General features: G+C 37.3%; 3 protein-coding genes across 8 annotated transcripts; 1 reads left to right on the top strand and 2 right to left on the bottom strand.

Annotated features, from left to right (window-relative positions):
- Positions 1 to 4,123: 4,123 nt before the first annotated feature.
- On the bottom strand, positions 4,124 to 13,289 carry prima1 (proline rich membrane anchor 1). 2 transcript variants are annotated; one of them, XR_014533986.1, is made up of 5 exons: positions 12,644 to 13,289; positions 11,443 to 11,584; positions 9,717 to 9,843; positions 5,107 to 5,354; positions 4,293 to 4,457 (listed from the first exon to the last, which is right to left on the bottom strand). XR_014533986.1 is itself a non-coding variant. In XM_083543539.1 (4 exons), the coding sequence occupies exons 1-4, from the start codon at positions 12,734 to 12,736 to the stop codon at positions 5,261 to 5,263; spliced, it is 456 nt and encodes a 151-aa protein (XP_083399665.1). In that variant the 5' UTR covers positions 12,737 to 13,289; the 3' UTR covers positions 4,124 to 5,260. The 2 variants fall into 2 exon arrangements, 1 of the variants encoding a protein (XP_083399665.1); XM_083543539.1 differs by having other exon boundaries at positions 4,124 to 5,354.
- A 4,028-nt stretch (positions 13,290 to 17,317) lies between these two features.
- LOC310728316 (protein FAM181A-like) lies at positions 17,318 to 20,622 on the top strand. The gene is made up of 2 exons (XM_083545616.1): positions 17,318 to 18,514; positions 18,802 to 20,622. The coding sequence occupies exon 2, from the start codon at positions 18,853 to 18,855 to the stop codon at positions 19,678 to 19,680; it is 828 nt and encodes a 275-aa protein (XP_083401742.1). The 5' UTR covers positions 17,318 to 18,514; positions 18,802 to 18,852; the 3' UTR covers positions 19,681 to 20,622.
- On the bottom strand, positions 20,159 to 27,257 carry asb2b (ankyrin repeat and SOCS box containing 2b). Of its 5 annotated transcripts, XM_083545580.1 has the most exons (10): positions 27,093 to 27,257; positions 25,877 to 25,909; positions 25,458 to 25,538; positions 25,074 to 25,237; positions 24,429 to 24,584; positions 23,650 to 23,895; positions 22,701 to 22,872; positions 21,624 to 22,224; positions 21,055 to 21,202; positions 20,159 to 20,914 (listed from the first exon to the last, which is right to left on the bottom strand). In XM_083545580.1, the coding sequence occupies exons 1-10, from the start codon at positions 27,101 to 27,103 to the stop codon at positions 20,748 to 20,750; spliced, it is 1,779 nt and encodes a 592-aa protein (XP_083401706.1). In that variant the 5' UTR covers positions 27,104 to 27,257; the 3' UTR covers positions 20,159 to 20,747. The 5 variants fall into 5 exon arrangements, with proteins under 5 accessions (XP_083401706.1, XP_083401707.1, XP_083401709.1 ...); XM_083545581.1 differs by lacking the exon at positions 25,877 to 25,909; XM_083545583.1 differs by lacking the exon at positions 25,877 to 25,909 and having other exon boundaries at positions 21,065 to 21,202.
- Positions 27,258 to 27,813: the final 556 nt, after the last annotated feature.

Raw genomic sequence — 27,813 nt, 5'->3', positions numbered from 1 at the left:
CTACTCATCCTGTCTGAATTTATACTTTAGAACTTATTGTCATGATATATAGACCGAAATTTTATATAAACCTCACAAAAATCATTAATCGTCAACTATTGCAGTGCAATACATCTGGCTGATTTCTTTATAGTTTCTGTACATTTTTTGGCTTAGAAATAGACTCCACTACCAAAATGAATGCTGTATTTGACTCTGTGTCACAAATTTATAACCTCCAACCAGGAAAAGCAAAATAAGTCCCCCTCAACTTGAAATTCCTACCCAACAACAACAGCAAAGCTTCCTAACTATGAGATTTTCCACTTTGTTACAGTGATATCAAATCAACATGGCGAGACACAGCATTAGAAGTACAAAAAAGGAGCACTTCTTTGAGTTATGTAGTATTCTACATATGTGCTTTAGATCTATAAAGACACAAACATATTCACTTATTATATTTATAACATTGATTATACAGACCATTGTTTGAGGGGAAATTTGTATGAGACAAACAGGAAGTGTACTTGTTTTTTTTTCATTTGTATAACAGCCAATATACAGAACTTACAATATTACTGATCAATCATAACATTATACACACTGAGTGAATAAATAAACGTGAAAATCTTATTACAGTGGTGATGAAACATACTGTCCGTTTGAAATGTATGTGTTGGAAGTAGGAAAAAAAGGCAAGCTTAAAGATCTGAGCACTTTGACAAGGGTCAAATTGTGTTGACTAGATGACTGGATCAGAGCATCTCTATGACAGCTCTTGTAGGGTGAATCTCTCACTGGTGCATGTGGGAAGCTTAAACGTGCTGAGCAAAGAAGTCCAATCTATGTAGGACCAATCCCACAACTTACAGATACCAGAGAACATTCAGAGATGTTGCTGAGTCTATGACTTGGTGGGCCAGAGCTGTTTTGGCAAAACAAGTGGTTATTAGTCAAATGGTTCTATTGTTCTGATGGCTGTTTGATGTATATCTCAAGCTGCTCATTCAAAAAAGATCGAATACACATCTGTTAATAAAGGACAGCAAAACTCATGCCATATTGCATGCTGATCTAATTAGCAATGTGGACCAGTACCACCTGCCTTCTGTTCATGTTCTAACATCAGGTCTATCTATATCAGTACAAATCAATCAGACCACAAACCAGGCCCAGGCAGCTGTGTAACTCAATAAAGCGTTCCAAACAGACAATGGAGATAAACAAGTCAGCTGAAGCTGGAGAGTAGTGTTTTTACTCATTAATCTGCCATGCGTTTTTTGGAAACATAATTACATCTGCTCAAAGTGATTCTGTGCAGGTCCCATTAAGTTACACATTAGCAGCATTCCCCCATTTCTCTTTTTTTTTTTCATCCGAAATTTTTGTGTAATTTATTTTTTAGGCAAAGCAGTCACACTTTTATTATGTGGCCTTCATTACACAATAAAATTGGCATAAATACGATTGAAATAATTACCTCTTAAAAAGTATCGCTAATATTCAGAATTGTATTGATAATGTGTTACAAACGTTCTCACTGACATAAGCACACAGCATCTCTGGTGATTTGCCCTGCCCTCAAGGAAATCAGAGGGTTAGGCACGCTTCCCATCGACCTCCAAACCCCGCTCATCAAAGAGACCCTGTGTGTGTGTGTGTGTAATCAACTCCCCATGCTCAGATGCAGCATATGCCAGACGCCTGCCATGGTCGTTTGAACTCAGAGCCCTTTCAAATATCCCACTCATTAAGAGCTGCTTATATAATCATTCTCACAGATACTGGCTCTGCTCCTGCCTTGCCTCCAAAGTCTGAACCATATGTGTGGATAGCTAAGATGATGAGCGGCCAGCTGGAGGTCAGTAATTAAAGATGGCCAGAAGATTTTGAGAACCCTCAGGAAAATATCTGAGTGTCTTGGGTTTGATGAAGGTCACTTTCACCTTGCAACACTGTCTGATATTGTCCAGTTTCTGGGCTTGAGACTGAACACGTCAGAGCACATTTTACCATTAAAGTATAAATTCTAACATGTCAACATAAGATTGACATTTTAGATGAACGTTTACTGCATACTATAATTGCAATTTGGCTTTAAAAAAAAAAGGAAAACAACACTGATTGTCCAGTGTATTAAACATGATTTTAAAGTATAACACAATCAATATTTCGACATCCTGGTCCAGATTATTCAACATGACTCAACCAGCACTGGATAATATATGTGGGAAATGTGTGTATTGTCTAACAGTATTGAATTGACATACTGTACACTCTCAAACAACAATCTCAAATATATTACAAACATATTTCCTTCACTGTCAAAAAAAGAAAAAATATAAATCAAAACATATTGTTATGAGTTTCTTATATATATACACACTAAAATAAAAGTGCCAAATTGTTTTCCTTGGGATTGGAGTGGTACTCTACCTTTTGTATGCTTTGTACATTTAGTGTAAAGATATATAAAATATGTACCCTTGATGGTAGCACCTCAGGGACAAAGAAAAGTATAGTTTGATACCCTTATTTCTGAGAATGTGTGGCTTCCACTAAGACTACAGCTCTCAGTAATTAATGAGATCATGTAATAATTTTTTTGTTGTTGTTATTTTACAATGCAGGAAAAAACAATTATTTTGCTTATTCAAGTATATGCAAAAGAATTACCAATTACCCTGATAGTCTAGGGGCTAAGTATCCTGTGCTCTCACTGCTGGATTTGATTCCTGGGCAGAGAACCAACCCAGCCCCTGGGGGTTACACAAACCAATGCACTCTCAGTGCTCATTCCAAGCCTGAATAAAATAACAGGATTGATCAGGAAAGGGTTCTTGTGTAAAGCCCTGTGCGAAATCCAATATGTGGACCAGTGAAGTGATGTGGAGTGACATAACAGGAGTGACTAAAGGGTGATTGTTTTATAAGCAAATAATTTTCTGCTGTCATGTATTTTACTCAGTCATATTTATTTATTTATTTATTCATTCATTTAATTATAATAACTTTATCCTTGTCAGAGTCACAGTGGATCTAGATCTCATCAATGGAATATAGGGTGCAGGATGGAAACATTATTCCTTGATCATTCCGTTTAATTAAAGCACATCACACTCTCTCACACATACACACACAGACACACACACATGCGCATTCGGGTGATTTAGGGTCACAAATGAATATTTCAGACAAGTTTTTAGACATTGGGCGGGAATTGGAGAACCTGAAGGAAACTCCATGCAGGTATTATCCGGGCTGCAGGATTAAACCAAGAGCCTCGGGACAGAGCACTGGGCATAGCCATGCATTACGCAACCCTTGTATCAGACGCAGTCACTTTCAAACAATGAGACTGTGTGCCATCTAACAAGTAAATCATTTAGTTAAACATGTCAGCGAAATGTGAAAATACTAATTGTCATAATTAACCCCAAGTCAAAATGTAAGCATTATGCAATAAATCATAATTAAATAAAAAAGTAAAAAATAAACATTATGGGGAACATAGGCTTATCTCTGATACTATGTAGATTAACATTAGTAAATGGCTGCCATTGCTTCTAATGGCTTTCATGACTAATAATCATTATTAAAAATACATACATAAAAAATTCTCATAATCCTGAGAATAAAGACATTTAGTTATTTGGCCATAGTATGTCATTTGAGACAGCACAACTCATCACAAATGCTATTAGCATACTTGGATCAAACAACATATATCTATACATTATATAGATGATGCCTAACTGCATTATTAACTGAACTATCTGTTTGCATGGTTTTATTTCTACTATGTATAAACATATTTAGTCACTCTAGATGAGTGAATAACAGTCCAGGAAATACAGTATGTTGACATCACTGTTTACATTCATGCATCATTCCCTCTCAACTGTACATATAAAACATTATTTATATATATATATATATATATATATATATATATATATATATATATATATATATATATATATATATATATATATATATACATACATATATATATATATATACATACATATATATATATATATATATATATATACATATATATATATATATATATATATATATATATATATATATATATATATATATATATAAAATAGCTGTTTGATTTTCTAGAACACAGTGCAAATGAAAACAACCATTACAATTGTATTTTAGATAGACATAGAGACATCTCTCAGACACAGAACATGATGTTCAAACCACTGAAACAAACCATTTGCAAAACATATACCCAGATTTGACCCTCTATTGTAATGTATTTAGCATGATACCCATTATAATGTCTTCTGCAATTATTCATCAGTGAAGTGCTGATGTTCATCAGACATCTCAGTAGACTTGTTTGGAAGGGCCCTTATCTGGTGGGTTGTGAAGGGAACAATTATCTTGATTGTCCACTCTTCTTGTAATCACTAGTATTTTGCACAGACAAGGGATTGTTTAGAATGCTAGCCCTAAGAAGGATACAAGACAGGCATTAGTAGTCTCAATGCAAATATAATACCATGCTATACCACAGAAATAATGCAGAACACCAGGAAAGACCTCCAGGGTTCGTCCTAGAATGATGATGTAACATGTTGTGTAAGTATCTGTGCATAGGCTCGTCTCAATGTTATATCATGTTTAACATTTATAAATACAGCAACAATATGAAGCCACAACCTTGACTGTGCAATGCAACCGATCTTCTGAACATATTATAGATTCAGTTCAAAATTTCTACAGTGAGGATTTCAGTTGGATGTGCACAATATACCATGCAAACTCATTTGTTCATATTCTCTTAGACACAGCTGAACAACACAGCCATGTCCCTTTTTTTTTAACATCTCCTCATCAGAAGACATGCACTGTTCCACAGCAATGTTAACAAAATAAATGATCATAATTTATTAAATAAATAGAAAATGCTTAGAAATTAGATTTAAGACCAGTGTGTCAAATGTAAAATAAAGCATCTGGTATTATATATTATATATTGATATATTGCCATTGAAATAAGAATTCATGCAAATATATGTGTCATTGTCTCTATGCCACAGTTTACCAGTTGTGCATTGGAGTGGATCTCTGAGAAAGCAGAGCAGTAGTGTAACAGACCTGGCTGCAGTCTTCCAGCAAATTAACCTTCTCCATTCTCTGCTCAGTCTTTGGAGGTACACTATGGTTAGCACTTCTGCTGCACATTGGGTCGGTAAGTGCTAGGAATGCAGCAATGCAGAGACATCATTAGCTCTTAATATGAGTATCTGTTTTACACTACAACACTATTAGTGGTCTTTTTCTTGCGGCAGCTCATGCCATATTCTCCACGACTGGTGCCATTCTCCTCTTTTTTAAGAGGTTTCCTGCAAAAAAAAAAAAAAAAAAGGTGCTGAAACATTTTCTGATCTACATATATTTGCCACAAACACATATGCACACAGACACAAACAAACAAATGATAGACAAAAACACAATCAGGTTGGTACAACAATTTTATTCTAGCACAATAACGAAATGAACAATCTTAAAGTCCTCCTACAGTCTCTCTAGCTCTCTAACATGAACAAGGAATGGAGTTTGCTACGCCCACATGATGCTGGATGTCTCTTGGTCTGTGTAAGCATTATTACTCAACATGGACTATTCATCCATTCCTTCATCTCCCTTTCATTACCTCAGTGGTTATTATATTTCTCCACTGCACTATGCATTATATGCCAGCATTCTTATTTTGCCTTACATAACACAGAATTGCAATGAATACAGTTAGTGCAGGCATTGTTTCTTATACTACTATACAGTATGCTCTATTGATTCTAAGTTGCCTAAAGCTACATAAGAACATCAAGGTTTAAAAAAAAAAAAAATCCAGTCTAAACCTGAATTCTATATATGTTGTGTGATTGTGTACAGAAAAATGCTTCTGAAGGACAGCTGTCTCCAACAACATGCTGAACTAATGCCATTGTTCAAAATATCACTGCTTGAAGCTTTATCATTCAATATTAATACATTCAACCCAATGAATATTCATAGATATTATTTATAAATTCAAATCAAATCAATATTATCAATATGTTTTTGGACATCAACTGAAATGCTGACTTGTTAAATAATTTCTACAAACTTATCACAAAAGATCATTATGGTGATTTACAATTTTGTTGATTGTTTAACTAAATGTTAAACTCTGTTTATACTAAGGTCAAATGTCCATTTGGGCATCCCATGAGCCTTGTACCACCCAGGCTCCTTAATAATAGATACCATTAGTTGACAGATGACATGTCGTGACATAAGACTTTATAGAATTGCTAAATATTTCATACGAAAGCTGTTCAAGTGCAGTTCACATCCCTGTTTTCATGTTTAGAGGAAAACTCTGATACCAGTACAAATGCTGGTGTGTGGATTAATCTTCTAAAACATTCAAATAAATGTTGCTTTATTGTTCATTTTTTTATTATGTGTACTTTAAAAAAAAAAATTTAAGTTGTTGTTTTTGTGTTTAAGGTCATAAGCCTGTTTATGACATCTTACTTGAATTTTACACGTTTATGTATCTCCAGTGTTTGCACGTGTATGTGAATTTGATAGCAGCTGGACCCGTAATTTATAAAGCCTTTTCAGGATTTAATTCATGGGGGTGTAAAGACAATTTCTGAACATTGTCAGTGACTGATGATTTGTTTAAGAAACATACATGGCTTGCAGTCTTAGTCAGCAGAAATTTCCAAAGCAGGGTCTCTTCTGACAGTAGCATTTGAGAAGACTGGCCCTCAGCCAGGTCAGATTTATTGGGAAATTCAGTAGCTGTAGAGACTATAACTCTTTCTTTACATCTGAATGAATTTCATCTTTCTTCTATCCCTTTTCATTGCCCTATTTGTCTTCCAGCATTCTGGCCTTACTCCCTCCCCCTGAGAATAATATTTTGAAATTAACTGGAAAACCATTCCAATTTAAAAGTATTCATGCACTTACGTGCTTTTGTCATCTTGAGTTTTGTTTGTAGTAGCAAACGTATCAGAAATGTGTGACTTTGTGCTAATAACAAAGATTATAGCAAGTCAACAAAGCACAGACCCGCTATCTTTCTCTAATTGTAGTTCATATTGTACTTTCGATCCCATTTTAACCTTCATTGTGTGCATCTAATGAAATAGTTCGCTTTCCTACCCTGTACCTGTCATATGCTTTACCCCAGTCTGTTACCAGATTGGATGTGAAGTGTTTTCTGTTATTGGAAATGGGATTGCTGTCAGATCAGACTGAGACCAGCACCATCAATCTTCTGCAGCTTATTTATTTTTCAACCCGATAGAGAGAAGAAGGCAAACAGGCTTAAAATTGTGAAATGGACTTCATCTGAAGGAAGAACAAAGAGTTAAGGACCAAATTTCAGCTTCTCCGTGTATTGAAACTGTAATGAACATAACTGACATGTTAAATGTAAACATATTGGCCAGTATTTAGTTGGCCTAATGTAGCATTACGCTGTTTATATTATTACTTTCATAATAACTAGTATAACTTGTTATTATACAATTTGTAATAGAAAATAACAATAAATGCAAAAATGCATATAAAACTGATAAAACCATAAATATATCAAAGATTTTTTGTATTTGTTTCAGATTTTTTTGTAGGTCTAGCTACCAACCTCTCTCTCTCTCTCTCTCTCTCTCTCTCTCTCTCTCTCTCTCTCTCTTCGTTAGTTTTCCCTGTAGATTTTGATTTAAAGATAGCATTAACTATTTAACTATTCAACTCAGCAAGTTTATCAACCACAAATGCTATTGATAATTTAATTGGCATGTTCATTGGTCGGTGTTTTCATCTCATCAAATAAACCCTGAATACAACACTGAAGTTAAACTTACAAAGGATAAAATTGGATTAGATACAATACAATACAACTGGATAAATCTCTCTTGTGTGCATTATCAACTCAAAGCTTAGTTTACAAGGCCAAAGATAGACTTGTGCACCTCCCACAAAAAGGAAGCCAATGATTTCACCACATCCACCAAGCCAGGGAGCAAAATTGGCCATGCTCTCTAAATGAGAGGGATTGCATACATTCTCTGCTCTGTCAATCAAGAAACTCTATCCAATCATGAGCATCTGTGACTGCATGTATTTTGGAGGAAAGCCGATGATGCTTTTCTCAGAGTTATTTTGCTGGGCTATGATGCAGCATGGACAGCAGTTGGGGTTGGCAGGATTTATATGTCTGTAGTATTGGCTGGCTGGTAGTTGGGAATTGGCAGCCAAACAAATTTGGGAAAAGATGCAGTAGGGGGTTTATAAAAAAGTGAACTTGAAAGTTATACATAACTGAGTCAAAGTTTTTATTGTGGTTATGTTGCTCTCTTGTATTTATTGTGGTTATGTTGCTAAGCAGTTCTCTATGTTTATTTATTTTGTACGTAGCTGTGTAATAAGTAAGAGCCAGCTTACTGCTTCATGCCATGATTGAATGTCCTTTTGTGGATATAGTTAATTAATTATTATTATTATTATCATTATTATTATTATTATTATTATTAATATTAATAATTGTATATTTGTGATTGCAATACTGTATTTTTGTTCTTTTTTTTTTTTTTTTGCACAGACTTTTTAGTAATATACCTGCAACAAAAAATGTTGGCCATATTAATTCATCAATTATTGTTTGCATTCACTATTATAGCAGCCATGTCTCTGGAAAAGGAGTACAGTGTTAAACTGAAGATGCCCCTGGGCTACAGTAGGCTGGAGAATTGCCATGATGAATTTCAAGGCCAGCAACACATTATTTCTGCTACTTGCATTTCTCCCTGCTTTTCTCAGAAAGCAGGGAACATGTCCTTGTTGAAAACTTTTATGATAAAAACCTTAAGTGTTTTCCATCTCACATGCTGATAAGGTAATTTTCTTTTGTCACCTTAATGGATTAATTTTTCACCTCTGTGTAGGTAATAAATAGATTTTTAACATGATTAAAGAACAGTGTAAGGAGTCCAGAATCTGTTTATTTTCATAACATATCTTGTGTAGCAGCCATAAAGGAAGTGGAAATGTTACCCTGTTGTTAGCCAGCAGTACCTAGGCATGCACTGGCAAAAGCACTTCATGGATCTATATGTAATTAACCCCTGATAATTCGCAGTTCGGAACACGCGGCTCTGAAATTTTGCGGGTTCTCATTTGGAACCTAACTAACAGCAAGTTGCGGATTATTTTTAAATTTGCGGGAATCTGCAGCGGGACTAAATGTTCAGGAACGTTAGGAATAACATTTTAAACTATTTATTCACTAATAAAATCCATATGTAATGTGTTTAAAACACATTATTGTATTAAAGTGACATAATGTCTCGATAAATCCACTAAGGTACCATAGGGGCTGCGGGGGTGCATCCAAAATTCAGAGTTCCGGGGGACCACTGTAAAGTTTAGTTTTATACATATTATATACAGCTTTTTTTATGCACTATATAGAGTTGCTAAATAATCAACCATTAACTATTAAGGTTACTGTTATAAATTCGCTGAGTGGCAGTAGCAGTAGCACTAGATGATTTAAATGGATGTAAGACCTTTAAAGCATATTAAATTACCCCAATAAAAACTACACATTTAATAACAGCTAGTTACAATGACAGATGTGAAATATTTTCCACACTGAATGTACCTACTTTACATAAAAAAAAAAAAACAATGAATGAAGTAAATACCGTTTAATGGACTTGTAACAGAGGAGAAGAATTAAAAGTAGAAAGAAAGCCGATGTGCATCCTACTGTCACAATCAAAATGAAGTCCATCCACCATGGCCTTAGCAGAGGAACTGGAGGCTCAGACACTAAAATCACAACAAAGTGGTGGATGATACAAGAATGAAATTCTATAAAATGTTTAGCCATTCTTAACAAATTCAATCAAAATGAAAACTGCCCCCTGTGTGTACATATTCCTTTTTTCATGTACACACAAGATCATATTTCCACATGCATTCTATTTCAGATATAAGTAATAGATCACTGTCTTTATTTACACCCCACTGAAGAGCAGAACATTCTACACAGCTAGCATGAAATACAGTTTTCCTCATGATCATTTAGAAAGAACAAATGCTAGCTGGCAAAAGAAAAAATGCAGAAAGAATAAATAGTCCGAAATTTAAATGGGTAAAAAAAGAATAAACTGTTCTGTTTAGGGAAACATTGAAGCTAATAGGAGAGAAATCCAAATGTGGTCTTCTGTGGTTGCAACCAAACTGCCTTAGGCTTTACCGTGTGTGTTCTGAGGTGCTTTTCAACTCACTACAGTTTTGAAGAGTGGTCATTCATGGAAGCTTTAACCAGTCTCACTATTCTCTGCTGATTTCTCTCACAAAAAAAACGAAAATGCTTTTCCATGAAATCTCAAGAGATTAGCCACATCTGGCACCAACAACAGCGGCATGGTCAAATTAACTGAGAACACATTTTCCTTATTCTGATTTTATCTGAAGCTCTTGACATCTTGCTGGTGCCACATGATTAGCTAACTACACAAATAAGTACGTGTGCAGGTGTTTTCATTAAAGTGAATAAAGTTACAATATTTTGAAGGTATAAGATTTAAGACACTATCTTTTAGTGCATGAATTAGGAAGGTTCATAATTTAAAAGGATTTCCATATTACCTGAACCAGAAATGACTAAGAGTAATATGATACAGCATTACTAGTGTAATGTGTAAATGGAAAGAGTAAATGATTGCTCCTTTGCACTTTACAACTTTTACAAATACACACTCTGCATTTTGTTTAACCTTCAGTCCTGAATGTAAAAGTAGAAAAAAGTATATTCGTTTTTAAAATGGCCCAATTCTTCCGTATAAAATTTTACTGCACTGTTGGCTTAATTCGTTTTCTCCCTGGCTGTATTAAAACACTAATATAATTAACTCATCTGAGTTTTAATCTGAGGCTCCTCCAGGGAAAGCTGACTAGAGTGCCTGGCAGAACAGCATGCACACATCTCACAAGCTGCTTCAGGCATATGGGGAACTCCCTAAGGGTAACCAGGACGTGATTATTCCGCTGTTTGCACGATCACTGCACAAGAGCAGAAAAACTTTCATATCTGCAGTAGAAGCAATACTCTCCAAATTATGGTCTGTCACAGCCAGAGTTCTTAGTGAAGCAAACTCTATAAACCTTTAAGCAAGGTTCTCTATTAGTTTCCTGAAACAGTGTTTGTTGGACAACTCGTTCAACTCAAACAGCATTCCTGCACTATTCATTTACTACATTGATGACATAGCACCATAAAATACACACAAAAATAAGATACATTAGAATAAAATAGATTACAGCACAGTTGGCATTAAATCACTACTAATTAAAATTCTTAGTTATAATTTGTGTGGCAACAAGCAAATTCATACCAGGGCAGATTTGGCTACATGTTCCTACCTGTTGTGATAAGTAGCCGAGGAGGGGGTGGAGGTGGTGGTGGAGGAGGTAGAGGTGGATAGTATCTGCAGTGGCACAGTGACTGGCACTGCTCACCTCGTCTTTGAGAGCCAAGCTGTGAGCATGACCTCTGAAGCTCAGCCTAAGTGGCAAAGACAACGGTGAAGGAGACTGTGTGGGTGGCAGTAGGAGAAAATGGATGAGAGCAAAATGAAGAGAGATATATGCCTCCACAAACCATGCACATACTACATGATAAGTTATGTGGGCTGAAAGGCACGCAGAGTAGATCTACTATCAGAGTGAAAATGCCTGTATGACTGTGACCTAACGTTTTCACAGCTGATAATATGTTGAAGCATGACAGCTGACAGATTGATGAATACAGTAGATGTGTAGACTGATGATCATTTATTTTCACACATTCACATTTGATTAGGTCCCCCGTGGTGAAATAGAACTGAAAGTGCTTTGCTTACAGTAGAACTCAACATAGTGCATATTCAGCACTGTGAAGTGCTTTGTAAAAGAACCTCCTACCCATAAAGTGGGCTTTTTTTATGCTTTCAGGAGTGCTAGTGGGAGGCCTTTGGGATATGAGGAGAATACATTACACTTGACCCATCTGTAGCCTGCAGGGTCTCACTAGCATCTGTGTGGGCATTTGTGTAAAGGCTCAAAATATGTTCACAAATATTGGGACTTTTAAAACTATATGACCGTTCATGTTTTCCACAGTTAAAAAAGCAGTCATTATGTTCTTTAAAAACACATTTTTCTTATCACATTTTCTCCCATATATTAATATGAACCAGACACTAGAAACAGAGACTGGATTCATATTGAATATATGAAATGCATATTAGAGAGAATGGCCATTTCATTTTTCTCTAAGGATGCCACATGCCAGGTCAGGATTTAACTCTACATCTCCAGTCCTGTAACTCTACTTCACTGCACAGTTTGAGAAATTGCCTGTTCAGGTGGGTCCTGAATAGGAACAACTTGAACCAGGACAGGTTTGAGAAAACCCTAATACAGTGAAGTCTACTCTGCACAGTAAGGCAAAACCTTCTAGCTTCTCAGAATTTAGACAAACCCCACTACAAAAAGGACCCTGAGCACCAAACCAGACTTTGCAGAGGGAACGACGTGCAAAACTCCATGTGATGGTCAACAATCATCTTAGAAACCAACCTACCTGGCATAAAAGAAGAAACGACGAGAAAAAGCAGTGGCCTAACAGAAATGGCCGAAGCCTTGATGTGAAAGGTGTTCTATCTTGACTATGCATCCCTCCTTCGTAAACAGATCGGCGTGTGAGCAGGCGAAAGGGCGCATAGAATTGGAGCTGGAGCAACCTTACAGGATCCAAAGGACACCTGAACACTTCACACCAACGGCAGCCACACGAATGCAGGATTCAAGATAGATAGGCATAATACTTCTTTTTTCTCTCTTCTTTCAATTTACCAAGGTCTTCCACGGAAACTTTCCCGAGTTCCCGAACGTCAATCATCGTACCCATGCAAGTCGCAGGTTCATCGCTGCTTCGTGTGCGTCTGCTTCCTGGTCGAAGCGCGTGCAGCTCCACAGCATCTTCTCGCTTGTGTAGTGTGAGAAAACGTGCATGAGGCAGGCGAGTCGAGTGGTCACACGAACTAGGTGGATGTATTCCTCCCCGTGTAATCCGCACGAATTACGCATTGGTCTTTTCGGAATCCCGTTTCATGTCCGAAATCCTGAAATATGCAATTCCGAGTGGAGTGTTTTGATGCCAAACGAAAATAAGTTGGAAATCAGAAAGACGCAAAGTTCATGAGGCGCGGCTTGTGCGCTCGAGAGCCTGTTTGATCACACACACACACACACACACACACACACACACACACACACACACACACACACACACACCAGGAAAGGATGTGGTTGCACAAACAACCAGGCAAAGCAAGCAAGGAGGAAACATACTTTCCAACTGTATATGACTATTATGGCATTTCCCATTTAATATCTGACATTCATAGTTTTTCATAATTATCATTCACCAAAAACAACTTGATTTTATATTATATTATATTATATATTACATACTATATGCTACAGGTGCAATGCTGTTAATGTTTATCTGGTTTACAAGACAAAATCAGTAACAACATCCCCAGAGTGGATAGAGTTAATAATAACATTCTGTTAATAATAAAGAGTTTTGTTCAAAAACAGAGAAAATAACGGTGTGAACCTCCAGGATGCTGTACATTCAGTTGTTCTGCCTTCCTTTTCTGTCAATTCAGAAAGGTCACTTACACTAATATTCATGTTCCCTAGTCACTGTTCCTGATGTTATCATTGTTGTGAGTTTTTTAATACTAACAAGGTTTAGGATTGGTGTATAACAGCAGGGGAATTAACAGATTTTGTTCAGTTCCAGCCTTCCAAGGTTAAATGTTAAAAGCCTCTTGACTTGACCAAGGTTAAATCTATGTGCACTCTACATATCTGAGTTTCAGAGATCCACTGTGGTGTTTGCTTACCCACCTATAGGATATCTACTGTAGGGATTGTACAGTCAACTGATTAACACTGACAATAAGCGTGCATTAGGCTATCCAGTGTAAACAAGAGGTTCATTTCACCATGAACTCTGAAACTCATGGACACATGAGGACTTCTGAGCAGATTAAACATGTCAGATTTGTTAATGCAGTACTTGATCTGCAGCAGTCACTTAAAGGAAGGATGTGACAGAAGAAGGACTAGTCAGAGAACCAGGTTCTTGTTCAGTATATTAAAACCAGTCATTCCATTTTGATGTTTTACAACATCAGCAACAAGATCTTTTGCAAATAAATACAACTACAATATCACTTTTCCATTCCAAAAACACTCCCTATCTCTTAGGTCCATTATGTTCCACATATTCCTCATTCAGAGCTCATTTATATTTTCATGAGTATACTTTTGAATTCTTTGCCTTCAATCCATTATCACCCTTCTGATGCTTGTGGATAATGCTAATGGAGAACGACAAGCTATCTGACTGGTTATTAACTGTTACTGAGTATTAACGTAGGCGTTTTGCAGTGTGTGGTCAGATATGAGCGGTGCTAATGCATATTAGAATTCTTTTATCAGTGACTCATCTTCTAATTTGAGCAATTATAATGAGTTTTGATAAAGATCACACTTTATTTTATTGTACATCACTGTCATTAATCAGGAGGGAATCCTACCTGCATTGTGTTGTAGATATGGATTCTTCTGAAAATATTAAATGCAGACATCTGGAAATCTTTGCCATTTGCCTCATTTACACAGTGCTTTATATAAAAAGAACACATATGCCACAAGAGTATTACAAACTCCCAGAATGGCAAAATGTCATTTACTGCCCTTTAAATATCATTTTAAGGGCAAAATTCATGAGGCATGCTTTTTTTGGACAAATCTTGGCTAGATTATTTTACAAAGCATTTTCGTTGTTGCAGCATACTGAGCTTTACTTGCATTTTTCATGTGTCGATTCAACAGAATTGCCACATATAAGAACCATTATTAAAGAGAGATGTGCTTCAGCTCACATTGCAATGCTGCGAGGCATATTCGTATTCTATAACCAGCTTGCGTGTTTTGAGACACGCTGGCTTCTGTTCAGTACAGGGGGCTCCAGCTGCTCCACACCATATGCCATCTCCACTCTTCCCCTTTACCTTCTAGACAGACAGATCACACATCTAAAAAACTGAAATGCCAAAACACAGACCGACTTTGTACAATGATATAAAGTATACTGCATTTGGACCAATGTTAATAATCAATTTGCTTTAATTAATTAGAATTAATTTTGTAGAGAGAAAAAACATAATGGACATGAAATAACATAAAATGTCCACTGGTTTAATATGAGACCTAGATATCATCTACTATACTACTATGACTTTGAATTGAAAGAGCTATTGAATTGTATAGCTTTATTTTCATAAGAAATTTAAAACTTATTAAAATATTAGTGCTCTCACTCTTTCAATGTAACTGATTTAACCTAAATGCAGCAGCAATGCAGAAATGTTCACTGTCGAATAGCAGCTCCAGGTGGCAAATGGCTTTTTAGTCAGTGTTTAAAATGTGCAAGGAGAATAACAGAGCTGCAGGGCCTTTATGTTATTAGTGATAAAGAGCGAGGTAGACCTGACATTTAGAACTCCTAGCCTTGCATCAGCCTAATCTTATTTTGCCCTAGAGGATAGACCCAATAAAAGCTATGCAGAGGTCTGCCAGGTATCATGCGCAACTAGAGGTCTCCGAAAATACTATTAGTGTTGGAGGAGCTATGTGTCAGCCTTCCCACTCTCATGCAAGCACTCATATCAGGCAGTCAAAGAACAGAGATCTAGACCTTAGCAGTAAAAGAAAAACAAATACAAATATTTGTATACTTTTTATTAGTGTGATCAAAAAGTCATGGACAAATAACAAATAATATTAGTAATCATTAGTAATCATAATTAACATAATTAACATAACAACCATTAACATAATACATTTTCAAGGAGATTTAGCCTGTGTTGTTCTGAAAAGTATAAAGCATATGGAATAAAATTTCACAGAAATGCTTTATGTTCTCGTGTTTTATTAAAGAATAAGTATATTTATTATTTTATTTTTGCCAAAGCAATGCTGGCCTCTAGTGGGAAATATTGGTAACACGGTCCTTAAAGAAAGCATTCATCAAAGTTTATGCATCCTATTAGCATTTATTTCTGTTTCGAAGAACCTGTTTCATCAACCTAAAACTGATGCAAATTATCTATTTTAAGCTGCTGAATTTCAGAATAAAGATATCAGGAATCATATTGGCAGCATATAACAATATAGACGTCTTATGCTGACTTTAAAAGAAGTAGTGACGACGCATTAAAAAAAATGTATTCACTGTAGCTATTAAAGTAAAGTGTCTTGTATATTTACTCAACCCCTTGACTTTCATTCACTAATTTACAACCTGCAATAAACTTTGTCAGAATGTTTACAATTTGGTTAAACTATCCAACGACACAAATTTAAGAAAGATTTCTTGGCTGCATCAGTATTCAGTCCCCCCTGAGTCATTACTTGGTAGAATCACTTTGGGTGCATGTACATCTCCAAATCTAGAATATTTTGCTGACTTTGCTTGATTGTGATATTTTTGCCTGTTCAAAATATTTAGCTGTGTGATAAATTTAGATAAATAATTTCCTTTTTTTAATGTATTCCAAGTCTCCAAACGAGCATTTGGTAAGCATGAACTTGCTACTTCTTCTTGCCACTCTTTTATAAAGTTTAACTTTGTGTTTGTAGATATGGCTTGAAGTACTTAATTCTTGTTAGAGAGGTCTATAGGTCTTTAATTAGGTCTATTGTGGACAGCATCTATAGAATAAATAAATAAACAATGAATGAATACATACATAAATACATCCATATGTACATTTGAAGCATTATCTCTAGCATATATGAAATCCACTTTTACATTCATACACATTCACACCACGAGTTAAAAATGAATCAATCATCTGTCCTATAGACCACCCATTCATCTTCCTCAGGCAATCAGAGCAACTAGGAGAGGGTAATAGCCCATCTTCCCATCTCACTTTCTCCTTTTGGCCCTTTTCTTTGTCACTTCAAAAGAGCAGGAATGAACCATACAGCCTTGAGAGAAGTGTGCTATTGTTTAATTGGCCTTTTGAAATGGTGAGAACAAAAAACAACAACAAAAAAAAGAAAATGGCATTGCAGTCATGTGAAAGAGCTGGAGTGCTGCTGATGCTGGCACATGACTTGAAAAGTTGCATATATATATATATATATATATATATATATATATATATATATATATACTAATGATATACATTGGTGATGCTTTGTTCTGTAAGGACCACCATGCACCATGTGAAGATTTTGGCTAATGCTTTGAAGAGTGCTGTCCAGACAGCTGCTTCCTCACAGCACTAACAGGCCTCTGTAGAAGGAGGTGGATAGGTAGTCTTCTCTCTTCCCCCCCTTTTCTCAATGTGGGACGGAGCTCAATTAGCATTTCACAAGTCCCTTTTTCCTCTTTTCTGCCGCGACCTTCCCCGTGGAGTCCGTGCTTTTTTTCCCCTCTTACGCGCGCGGGGATTGTCCTGTTTGCGGCCCTCGGTGCGGTTGGCAGGGTGACAGTATTCGAGTGTGCAAACTTGCGCTATTGTCCGCGGGCCAGAAGGAGTCATGGAGACCCCGCTAATATGACACGGGAAAATGTTTGCTGATGGCAATTCTATGGGCTTTGTCTAACTCTTTCTCCTTCACGACGACTCGATTTAGGTCTCTAAATGTTTGCCTACAAATGCGGGGAGTGCTATCCAGGCTCCTCCGCCTTTGTCCGGCGAGGTTTGAATGAGTAATTCAGCTTTTGTGCGGCTCGATTGAGGGGGCAAACAGAAAGACAAGATTCTTGAGCGCTCAAGCCCCCTTTCCATGGTTATGCCCACCTTTTTAGGAACACCCCCCCCCCCCTCCTCCTCCTCCCTTCTCTTCTCTTCCCCTTCTTCAAAATCCTACTGTTTCTGACATCACTCTGAGGTGGAGAGGAGAGAGGGATAGATCGGAACAGTTGGCCCCGAAATCCTAAAAGGCGCGCTTTGTGCTTTTGCCCTGAAGCATGCCAGCACGGGGAACAGAGCGTTTGATGGTTTTAAGATGCCCATAAGAGGTTGCGCACCGGGCAACTTCAAAAAAAAAAAAAAAAAAAGTATCCGAATAGTGTTTAAAAAGTATCCGAATAGAAAACATCAAAGAAAAAAAATTGCAACTATTAGTCGCTTCATCTCTCGAGATTGCCATGGCAACAATATGCACGGGGAAAGAATGCGCTGGCGGGGAGCGCGCGAGCTCATTGGGGGGCATTGAGGGCGGATTGAGGTCGCTGATTGGCCCAAAAGGAAGCACCATAACTACACGAAGTTTATATTCATTCAGCTTGTTCAAGTGGTTAAACTACTGCAGTTAGAGGGCAACCAAACCCGGACAGCGTTTCTGCACAAAAACAGTGAGTTCTGATCAAATATCATTTCATTTATTTTAAAACCTCAGATCTATAAATTGGCATCTCTAAGAGCAAACATCTTCTACTGGGCCTAATATTCTATAAACTGGGCATCACCAGACCCAGATTCATCTTGAACTGCACTGCAAACTGTTCCACTAGGAAGTGTGAGGATTCTCTCTTCTTGCTGATGCGGCCCAAAAAAATCTTCTGAAAGATGCTCCAGGAAAGTTTTGTTTGTATATGAAGTGAAATTGATTTGTTGTTGTTGTTTTGTTTTTTTAATGCAGATTGACCTCTGAAAACGCGGGATGTCTTGAAAGCCAGGTTCTATCATAAAAATGGCAAGCTCTGACAGCGAAGTGAAAACCTTACTTAACTTTGTGAATTTGGCTTCAAGCGACATCAAGGCGGCTCTGGACAAATCGGCCCCCTGTCGACGCTCCGTGGACCACAGGAAGTACCTTCAGAAGCAGCTAAAGCGCTTCTCGCAGAAGTGCCCGAGGACGCCTCGGTGCCACGCGCACAGGATCAGCGAGTCCGGTGCTGCAAAACTGATCGAGCGTGTTGAGTTTCCGCATCAACAAGCTGAACAACTTCTAACCGAGAAGCAATCTGCTCATACACGTGGAGAGGAGAACGCAGACGGAAACCCGAACACCGAGAACAGGAGCGCACCGGGTCATATTCCCATGCGCAAACGCCAGCTCCCTGCGTCCTTTTGGGAAGAACCGCGCTCATCTCACATCAGTTTTGAATACGCGTGGAAAAGCCATTCGAACGGGATTGTAGAGTACGGATCATCAAAGACTGATCGAGAGAAAAGGACCTCAATTGAAGATGAACTGAAAGCTAACTCGTGGATGCGGGTTCGGCGCGGATCTTCTGATCTGGAGCATCTCAAGTTGGATCTGACTTCCACCAATGTGGCTGTGTGCGCGTACTGTCCGCTTCAATGCCACGGACACCGGCTCCTCCACAATCACTTCATAACGCCACATAGTGCATTCACTGAACCAGGGCTCAGGGCTAAAATCCCCGCAACTGAACTGGACATGCTAAAAGTCAAAGATGGACTGAAACACCGTTCAACAACACACGTCGTGGTGAAGCCCATTCCAACGAAACCGGTTACCTCGTCCATTTTCAGTGTGTTCGGTTTCATTTAGAGGTCTGTGGAAATGCCTGAACATTCATTAGAACAAATAACAAAGACTACGAACTGTAAATACTTGATCATTTCAAGGGTGAAGTCTGTATTTGTCTTAATGTAAATACCGCAGATAGAAATTTCTTGGCCTGCCAATGTCATAATGAAGCACTTAAAGGGGCCAATAAATATGTAGCATGTGCTCAGATAAAAATAAGCTATAATCTCATGTTACTGAGGCTGGGTTTAGTGTTTACCAAGATCGTTTAGGAACAATAACTTTGTTATGCTACTAACCTTGTTGGAATAGTGAGCTAAATACTGGGGGTTAAAGTATATAATCATTACGAGATGTTTTTTTTTTCTGTAGAGGGAATGGGACATTTCTTAACACAAGCTCATTCTATATAGCGATAGTATACTACATGTAAACATTGATATAGTGAAAATGTTTAGAATCAGCTGCCAGCTACCTCAAATTATAAATTTTCAACAAACCAACTTAAAAATATTATTTTAATACCAATATGTTTTTTTTCACAGTTCATTGTTTGGCTTCATGTACATCCTCTTCACACATTTATACATTACCAGCACAGAACTTCAACACAAATATATTCATATTAACATTTCAGAGCAAGCAGGTTTCTTTCTATGCTTCCTGTATAATTAATGCACTTCACTGAGAAAGAACATTTTGGCTTGAAGTAGGGCCTATGATATGATAAAAACTACCAACCCCTGACCACAGACGTATCGCATGTTAAAAACAAATCTTTCAGTAAAGGAAATTTACATTACGTGTACATATTTCAGTCACAACCCATATGAAGCTTGTTCAGCTTCTCTGTTCCAGTGTAATGAGTACAAAGTATGTAAAAAATCACCACTTTGTGTTTGTTGTGGATATTGGTTACTTTCAAATGTATATTACACCATCATAAATTAGAAGTACCTAAAATGTTCTCTCTCTTCTCTTCTTATAAATAGATAAAACTGTGCACAACCATAGAAAAGCATGATTGATACAAACTTCTCACAAAGTTGAATTAGAAATCTCAAGTAACTTGCAATTTATGTTTGAGTTCACCCGAGGTTAAGGACTGTATATTCAGTAGTGCTGTCCTGTGAACAGTACAGATAGTGGAGCAATCTGCCTGGTAGTGGAAGAGTATTTAAAAATGTCAGTCTTTGGGCACCAACTTGCTCACGAACCTTCAGTCTGCACAGATGCATCAGTGGACGAGGAGATGCTGTGAAGATGTTTTATACAGGTCAGCACAATAATTGAATACATTCAATGTTTTAATAATGCCAGGTCCATGTAAATGATAATAAGTCAAAAATAATTGATATATAGTTTTTTGAAGAAAAGATAAACACTTTCACTTACATGCTTTTACCTTAATTGCAACCCACTCTTTTTTGCTTTTTAATTGTTCAATGACTCTACAACACAGTTGGACATTTCCAACATAATCTAGCAGCAAGCTGATCAAAGGTGCAGCCATATGGCTCACAGAGGAAATCCACTCACAAAACTGGAGGTGGGGCACAAAGAGAAGAAAGAAATATTTAGAGCTAGCAGAAGGATGAAATATATAAACTACTTTGCACAATTGTATAGTAGTGTATGCATATTTGTTTAAAGTAATAATACAGAATTCATCACAGTAATATATATATATATATATATATATATATATATATATATATATATATATATATATATATATATATATATATAATATATAGACAAAATTGATCATGTGGATAATTTAATTAAAAAAATTAAATAGTTTTTAAGCATTCTTTTTTTATTTTTTTTATTCTACTCAGTGATTTCAACTAAATTATCAGGAGAAATAAAATTGCCAGTTGAAGTTTCACTGCTTTTGCAAGTTTTCACATTAATTTATATAATCCCAATTAATAGCTACGAAGGCAAAATTTTAATTGTACCTGAAGATTTCTGATTGTCGATTCTGCACAGACTGTTTGAGATGGAAATATTTCTCCCATTATTGAGTGAGTCCTCTGGCCAGTGTCCTCACTTCTGCTTTGGCTTGAAATTTGCCTGGTGTCTGTATGGTCACACCTGAAACACTCCTGTGCGTCACATCCATTGTCCAGCAAATACTGTAAAATCTCCATGCTATGGGTATACAACAGCACTCCTGAAAAATCAGTGGGATGAGCTGGTACATGAGCATTAACATCTGCACCATGTTTCACCAGTGTGGATATAGTCCTAAAACAGCCCTTGCGTAGTGCGACTAGAAGTGGGCTGAGCGGGTCCAAGTTGGGGTTTGCACCAGCTTTAAGCAACAAGTCCACAACTCCTTTATTACCAGCTGTAACAGCACAGTACAGAGATGTGCTGCGGTGATCATGAAACATGGATGAACGTTCACGGGACAGCACTGCGTTCACATCACAGCCTGACTTAATCAAAAATTTGACAACATTTTCCTTGTTGAACTCAGCTGCTAGATGAAGAGGAGTGATGCCACTTTGTCGTAACTTTGAACGGCTAGTGACAGGCAGCAGTAAGGACACAATGCTAGAAAAATTAAACAAGAAAAGAAATAGTTAGCTTACACTGAATATCTACTTATTTATCCTATGTGTTGGTATATAGGTATAATTAGTATATTTAGTATATATTTTTTAAGATTTGCAACTTTAAAACACTTGAGCAATAGGGTCATTCTTGGCAGCTGCATCCTAACGCACATGTTTTGTTGCATCACCTGTCAAGGCAGGCACTGTTGAGATAAAGCACTTTGTCACACCACCTGCTCTTCTACTCAACCCCCATCACACAAATGTTTTGCTCCCCCTAAAAAGGGGCCATGACATAAAGTCACGGTAGGGTTAAGTCATACTGTTGACACAACACCTGTCACTGACAACAACTTCTACTCCAGTTGTATAGAAGCAGCTATTTTAAAAGCCATAGAATGGAGAACATTATTAATGTTAACATTTTTATAGGTAATACACAGCTATTCGTATTTGGCAGATGATTGAGCTTACTCTTCATGGCCATGCTGGGCAGCAAAGTGCACAGGCAGAAGTCCAGTTTTGGAGCCTTTGTTTGCATCTGCATGGTGTCTGAGCAAAAACTCCACTGTGTCTGTATGGCCATGTTTACAAGCTTCACTTAGAGCCGTAGTCCCTTCACATGATTGTAGGTTCACACCAGCACCTTTGAAGATAGGAAACAGGTATTCTCATGGACTTTAATGTTTCAATCAAAATTATATAGATAAAATGTATTCCAAACAATGTAAAAAAACAATTAAAATACAGAAAAATTGTATTTGTGTAACGAAATATCAATGATGTTCACTTCTTTAAGATCTAATGATCTTTAGTTATTAGAGTAAAACTGATATTACACTTATTATTGTATTATATATACAGCAAAAAGGGTATATAGGCAGGTCATAGCAATCTGAAAAACCTTGGCATACCATTAGACATCTGATAAACTGCATTTATATACAGATACAAACAGATACACATGTGTGTGTGTGTGTGTGTGTGTGTGTGTGTGTGTGTGTGTGTGTGTGTGTGTGTGTGTGTGTGTGTGTGTGTGTGTGTGTGTGTGTGTGTGTGTGTTTGCTTATAGTATAGTGACTATATTTTAAACAAAGTGTACCATAGGATAGTAAAAGGTTTTTTGACTCATACATTATATCGCATGGTGCATATCTTCTGCACAAATGTGCAGACACCTGATGTAACGTTTATACAAAATGCTCAGAGAGGACAATAGTTTTGAGCTTGTTTGAAAGTTTTGATTAGCTGATGTGTGCTGTATTCTTAGAAAAGGCTAGGAATCTTACAGTGCCACTGTCACCCACCTCAGCAAATTAAACACTAAATATGAATTTCCAAATTGATGGCATATTACATCTGCACTTTAAAAATGAAAAACCTCCTGTTAGCCCTACCAGTAATGCTAAAGTCTCCCCCCTACCTTTACTAATGAGGAAGTTCACAATGTTTGTCCGCCCATGCCGAGCTGCCTGTATGAGTGGTGTGATGCCATAAGCATTGGTGGCATCAATGACAGCTCTGGCTTGTAGGAGAATCTCACAGAGCTGTGTGTTTCCCCGTGTCGCTGCTTCATGGAGAGCGGTCCAGCCACGATGGCAACGCTGGTTTACTGAACCTCCAAATGCCAGGATCACCTTCACTATATCAATGCTCTCTTTTTCACAAGCTGTTAATAGAGACAGAAAATAGAATAAAGAAAAAATTCATGGATATAGTGTTTAGTGACAGACAATTTTTTGTTGGCATGATTTGGATCCTCTTCTTGACAGAAAAAGGGTACCTACATAGTAATAAATATATTCTGGCTAAACACATGTATGTTAACATGAAACATGTCTAAATTTACAGCATTTACAATTCAAATCATATAGTGTGGTCTTCCTTTGAGCCAATTCTTTGCACTACAAACAATTCACCAACTGATGAATATCTTTTGGAAGACTGATATTTATCCTTCCTATACAGTTCCAGATACTTGTAGAATCTATGCTAAGTGACACTAAATCTATTCTGGTGAATCATGTTGGACCGAGATTTTAGTAAGACACTAATTTTTCACCCATTTGTAAATAGTACATGTGCAGTGTAAAGCACAAATTTCTGCTATAACTTTCTCACACCGTTTAACAATGCTTGTATACCAAACACACACACCTATAACACAAAATGTTGATGTTTATAGAATGAAACAGCTTTTACCTTTATAAAGTGGTGTCTCTTTGTTTTTATTGCTGATATCTGGGTCTGCACCTGCCTCCAGAAGACACCTCACACACTCCAGGTGCTTCCCATTAGTTGCAATTAGAAGAGCAGTTTGCTCCTGGAGAGTGCGCTTATCTACTGAAGTGGGTTTAACTTTATCAGGAAACACACACACACACACACACACACACACACACACACACACACACACACACACACACACACACACATATACGTGGGTCATACTATTCTTGTGAAGACCTTTCAGTTTATAAATAAAAGGCAAATAGTGTTGTAGTCAAATTCTAGTGAAATGCCCCCACCACTGACAGTCAAAACTAACATATTTCCTAACCCCCCAGCCCGCCAACCCACACAATACTATTCTGAGCTTAAACTTATCTATTTTATAAAGCAGATGATAACGGCAAAGACACAACAGTCGCTCAGCTTGCAGAGCAAGTTTATCTTTCCATGCAAAATTCATCAGAAACAATTATAGCAATAAACTCTGTTCCACTGCAATCTCAAGCTTCCTTCGCTTTCATAAGCTACGTCCGAGGGGTATAAAAGTTTTTTTGAGATTTAACATTTCTTAAAATTCTTAATTCTTATTTCTTTAAAAGTCCTAAACATTTTTACCTTTAAGCAGAGCTTTTAAACAGGCAGCTTTCCCATGATATGCTGCTTCATGTAGGGCTGTCCAGTCTTCTTCTGCACTGTGGGTTTTGATGCATGATATGGATGTTGCAAGTTCAGTCACTGTCTGTACATCACCTCTCCTTATTGCCAGCATTATGGGCTCACTGGAGAATGCAACATATGTCGATTGACTTTTGATGATTTCATGACATATTAAGTGGTCTGAATGAAGTCTAATCGGGTATCACTGGAATGATCTAAAGTAAATAGCTCTGATTTAAAGTGTCACCACAAGTCTATACTGGAAACCCTATAATGCACATTGTTTATGTAGGCAAATAAACACCATCTGCATTAAGCAATAACCAAACACAAAGGACTCACTGTGATGGTGCTCCCGTGACGTCAGAGGGATCCTCGCACCGTGCGCCGCTGTCAGAACCCTGCCGCTGACTCTTCACTCCACTGGAACGGAACAATGAGAGATATTCGGTATAACTGAATCGGGTCATGTTCACGTAGAGCAAGCAATAGAGACAGAGAAATGCGAGAGAGAGAGAGAGAAAGAAGAAGCGTGGACGGAGAGAAAGAGAGTGTTGGGGCTCAGCTGTTGCCCGAGGTAATTTTAGCCATTGTCATGTGGGGGGAGGCCGCTGAGGTTTACCATCTATGAGCAGCTCACACTATCAGAAATGACATCATGGCGTGGGCGTGGATTGTCCTCGTGTTTTGGTTTGTGTGTTGTGTCGGCGCAGGCTTAACTGATTACCACGGTGAGAAGGGTGAACCTTTGAGATACTCACTGTCTTCCTCCTCCAGCTTGACTTGAATTACCTCTGCAGAAATTCAACAGTGTCGTGTGTAAATGGCACTAATGGCACGCATTTAATACCCTGGCTTCCTACGAATTCACTACAATAGTGAAAAGTACACGTGATCCAATGTCATTTTACCAGTGAAATGGAAACGAAACTAACCTGCACAATGAGGTTTTTAATATAATGACAAGAATAGATTTGTATTTGAGGTGATATTATTGTATATGGATTGCTGTGCAAAATGTGATATTATCATAATTCTTTAACAAATTGAAGAAAATGTAAAAGTAGAAGCTTAACTGAGATGAAGTGTTCTTGGCAATAGCGCAAAGTTATGTATGGTAAAAAACAACAACAACAACAACAACACATATGTTCAATCCACTAAATTTGCCTTAAAAAAAATATAATAAGTAAATATTTGTAATTCAACAGTTCCCCAGTCCAATCCTTCAAGCATGTTGCATGTCATTTTAGGAAGTAGGCCAGCAGGCTGAGATAGGGCTGATAACAAATTGGCCTTCCCATAATTAGACCTCTGAAGATAGAACTTAACTGTCAAGAGACAAACTTCTAGCAAGTTTCCATATACAGTGGGTATAAAAAAAAGTCTACACACCCTTATAAAATTGCAGTGATTTTTTTAAATAAAAGAAATAACAAGATAAATATCAGACTTCTGTAATCAGAAACACTGCATTAACACATAATACAGATTAATCCATGTTTTGGGTGCAGTAAATGTCATAAAACTTTAGCATTGGAAGAGCTAGGATCTTTTTTGAGAGTAAAAAACAATACCATTCTAAAAGCCATACCATGTCATTTACAGCATCCCCACATTGATCTAGCGGAGAAGGGGGGATTAATTAGAAATGCAGCACACTTTCTTACGAACACGTCTAATGGTTGTTTAGATAATTTAATCCATTAGATTAAATCTCATATGGAAACTTTTGTAATGTAACGCCATAGATTATCATCTGTCATAAATCATTTGTAATGTTTGTGGTTTGTTTAAGCCAATCAGTTCTATTGCACTGCATGCATACAAGACAGTATGTAGCTGACTCTAGAGTTGACAGATACCACACGAGAAAAGATAGCAAGCCATTGCACACAGTATTGTGTGTTAGAGCATGAAACAAGTACCACCACTAATAGCAGACGAAAGATAATTTTTACGAATCTCTGTACTCACATTGGTCTCATCCAGTTCTTCTGTCTGAGTGTGCATCTGAGAACCCACTTTCACTCCCTTTTTGAGCTGACAACCAAAAGCTGCTCTGCCTGAGCTACAAATACCTTTTAAGGACATACTGAACGTTGCTTAGGCTCATTTGTCTCTGTACTACCACCCATGCACTTAACCGTGTAAAACTAAATAAAGAGGCAAAGCTAAACAGTGTGGTTATTATTAGATGAATGGGATAAGGCATGGCTGCTGGTTTTCTGCAGAATATGCATAATATCAATCATTAATCCAGCTAAAACATGTCAGTAGCTGAACTGGTTATATTGTATTGCTCAGTGAAATAGTAAATGATTGAAAACATATACTGACTTCCCAAACAGAGTGTATTCTCAGTGTTCCTGGAGGAACCAGTTACTGAACTTGAATGAACTCAATCATGTATTGAAAAGGGGAAGTGGTAGCTCAGTGGTTCAGACGTTGGACAGTGGAGTTGAAATCCCACCCGCTGGGCCGTTAGCAAGGCCATTAACCCTTAACCGCTCAACTGTCCAAATAAGATAACTGTAGACTTATCTGTAAAAGAACCAAATGCTATAAAGGTTTAAGAATAATCCACAATTCAACAATATTCAGCCAGTGGGGAACCATTTACACTTGTGCATTAGGTAAATGGTGGGTAGGTGAGGGACAAATTTCAAATAGTGAGTGATAAAGTGTTTTATATGGC

This window comes from Silurus aristotelis, assembly GCF_946808225.1.
Source record: "Silurus aristotelis genome assembly, chromosome: 6".
Lineage (NCBI taxonomy): Eukaryota > Metazoa > Chordata > Actinopteri > Siluriformes > Siluridae > Silurus > Silurus aristotelis.
Note: the sequence above shows the minus strand (reverse complement) of the source record. Positions and strands in the feature narration are given on the sequence as shown.

Excerpts from the sequence above, each read along its gene's own strand:
- prima1 (XM_083543539.1), bottom strand. The coding sequence starts at position 12,736 with ATGCATAGTCAAGATAGAACACCTTTCACATCAAGGCTTCGGCCATTT. Across the intron at positions 11,585-12,643 it reads CGTTTCTTCTTTTATGCCAG|GCTGAGCTTCAGAGGTCATG; the intron begins GTAGGTTGGTTT and ends TTTGCCACTTAG. Across the intron at positions 9,844-11,442 it reads TCGGCTACTTATCACAACAG|TGTCTGAGCCTCCAGTTCCT; the intron begins GTAGGAACATGT and ends TTGTGATTTTAG.
- LOC310728316 (XM_083545616.1), top strand. The coding sequence starts at position 18,853 with ATGGCAAGCTCTGACAGCGAAGTGAAAACCTTACTTAACTTTGTGAAT.
- asb2b (XM_083545579.1), bottom strand. The coding sequence starts at position 25,585 with ATGACCCGATTCAGTTATACCGAATATCTCTCATTGTTCCGTTCCAGT. Across the intron at positions 22,873-23,649 it reads GAACTTCCTCATTAGTAAAG|GTGCTGGTGTGAACCTACAA; the intron begins GTAGGGGGGAGA and ends CTATCTTCAAAG. Across the intron at positions 21,203-21,623 it reads CGACAATCAGAAATCTTCAG|TTTTGTGAGTGGATTTCCTC; the intron begins GTACAATTAAAA and ends CCCCACCTCCAG.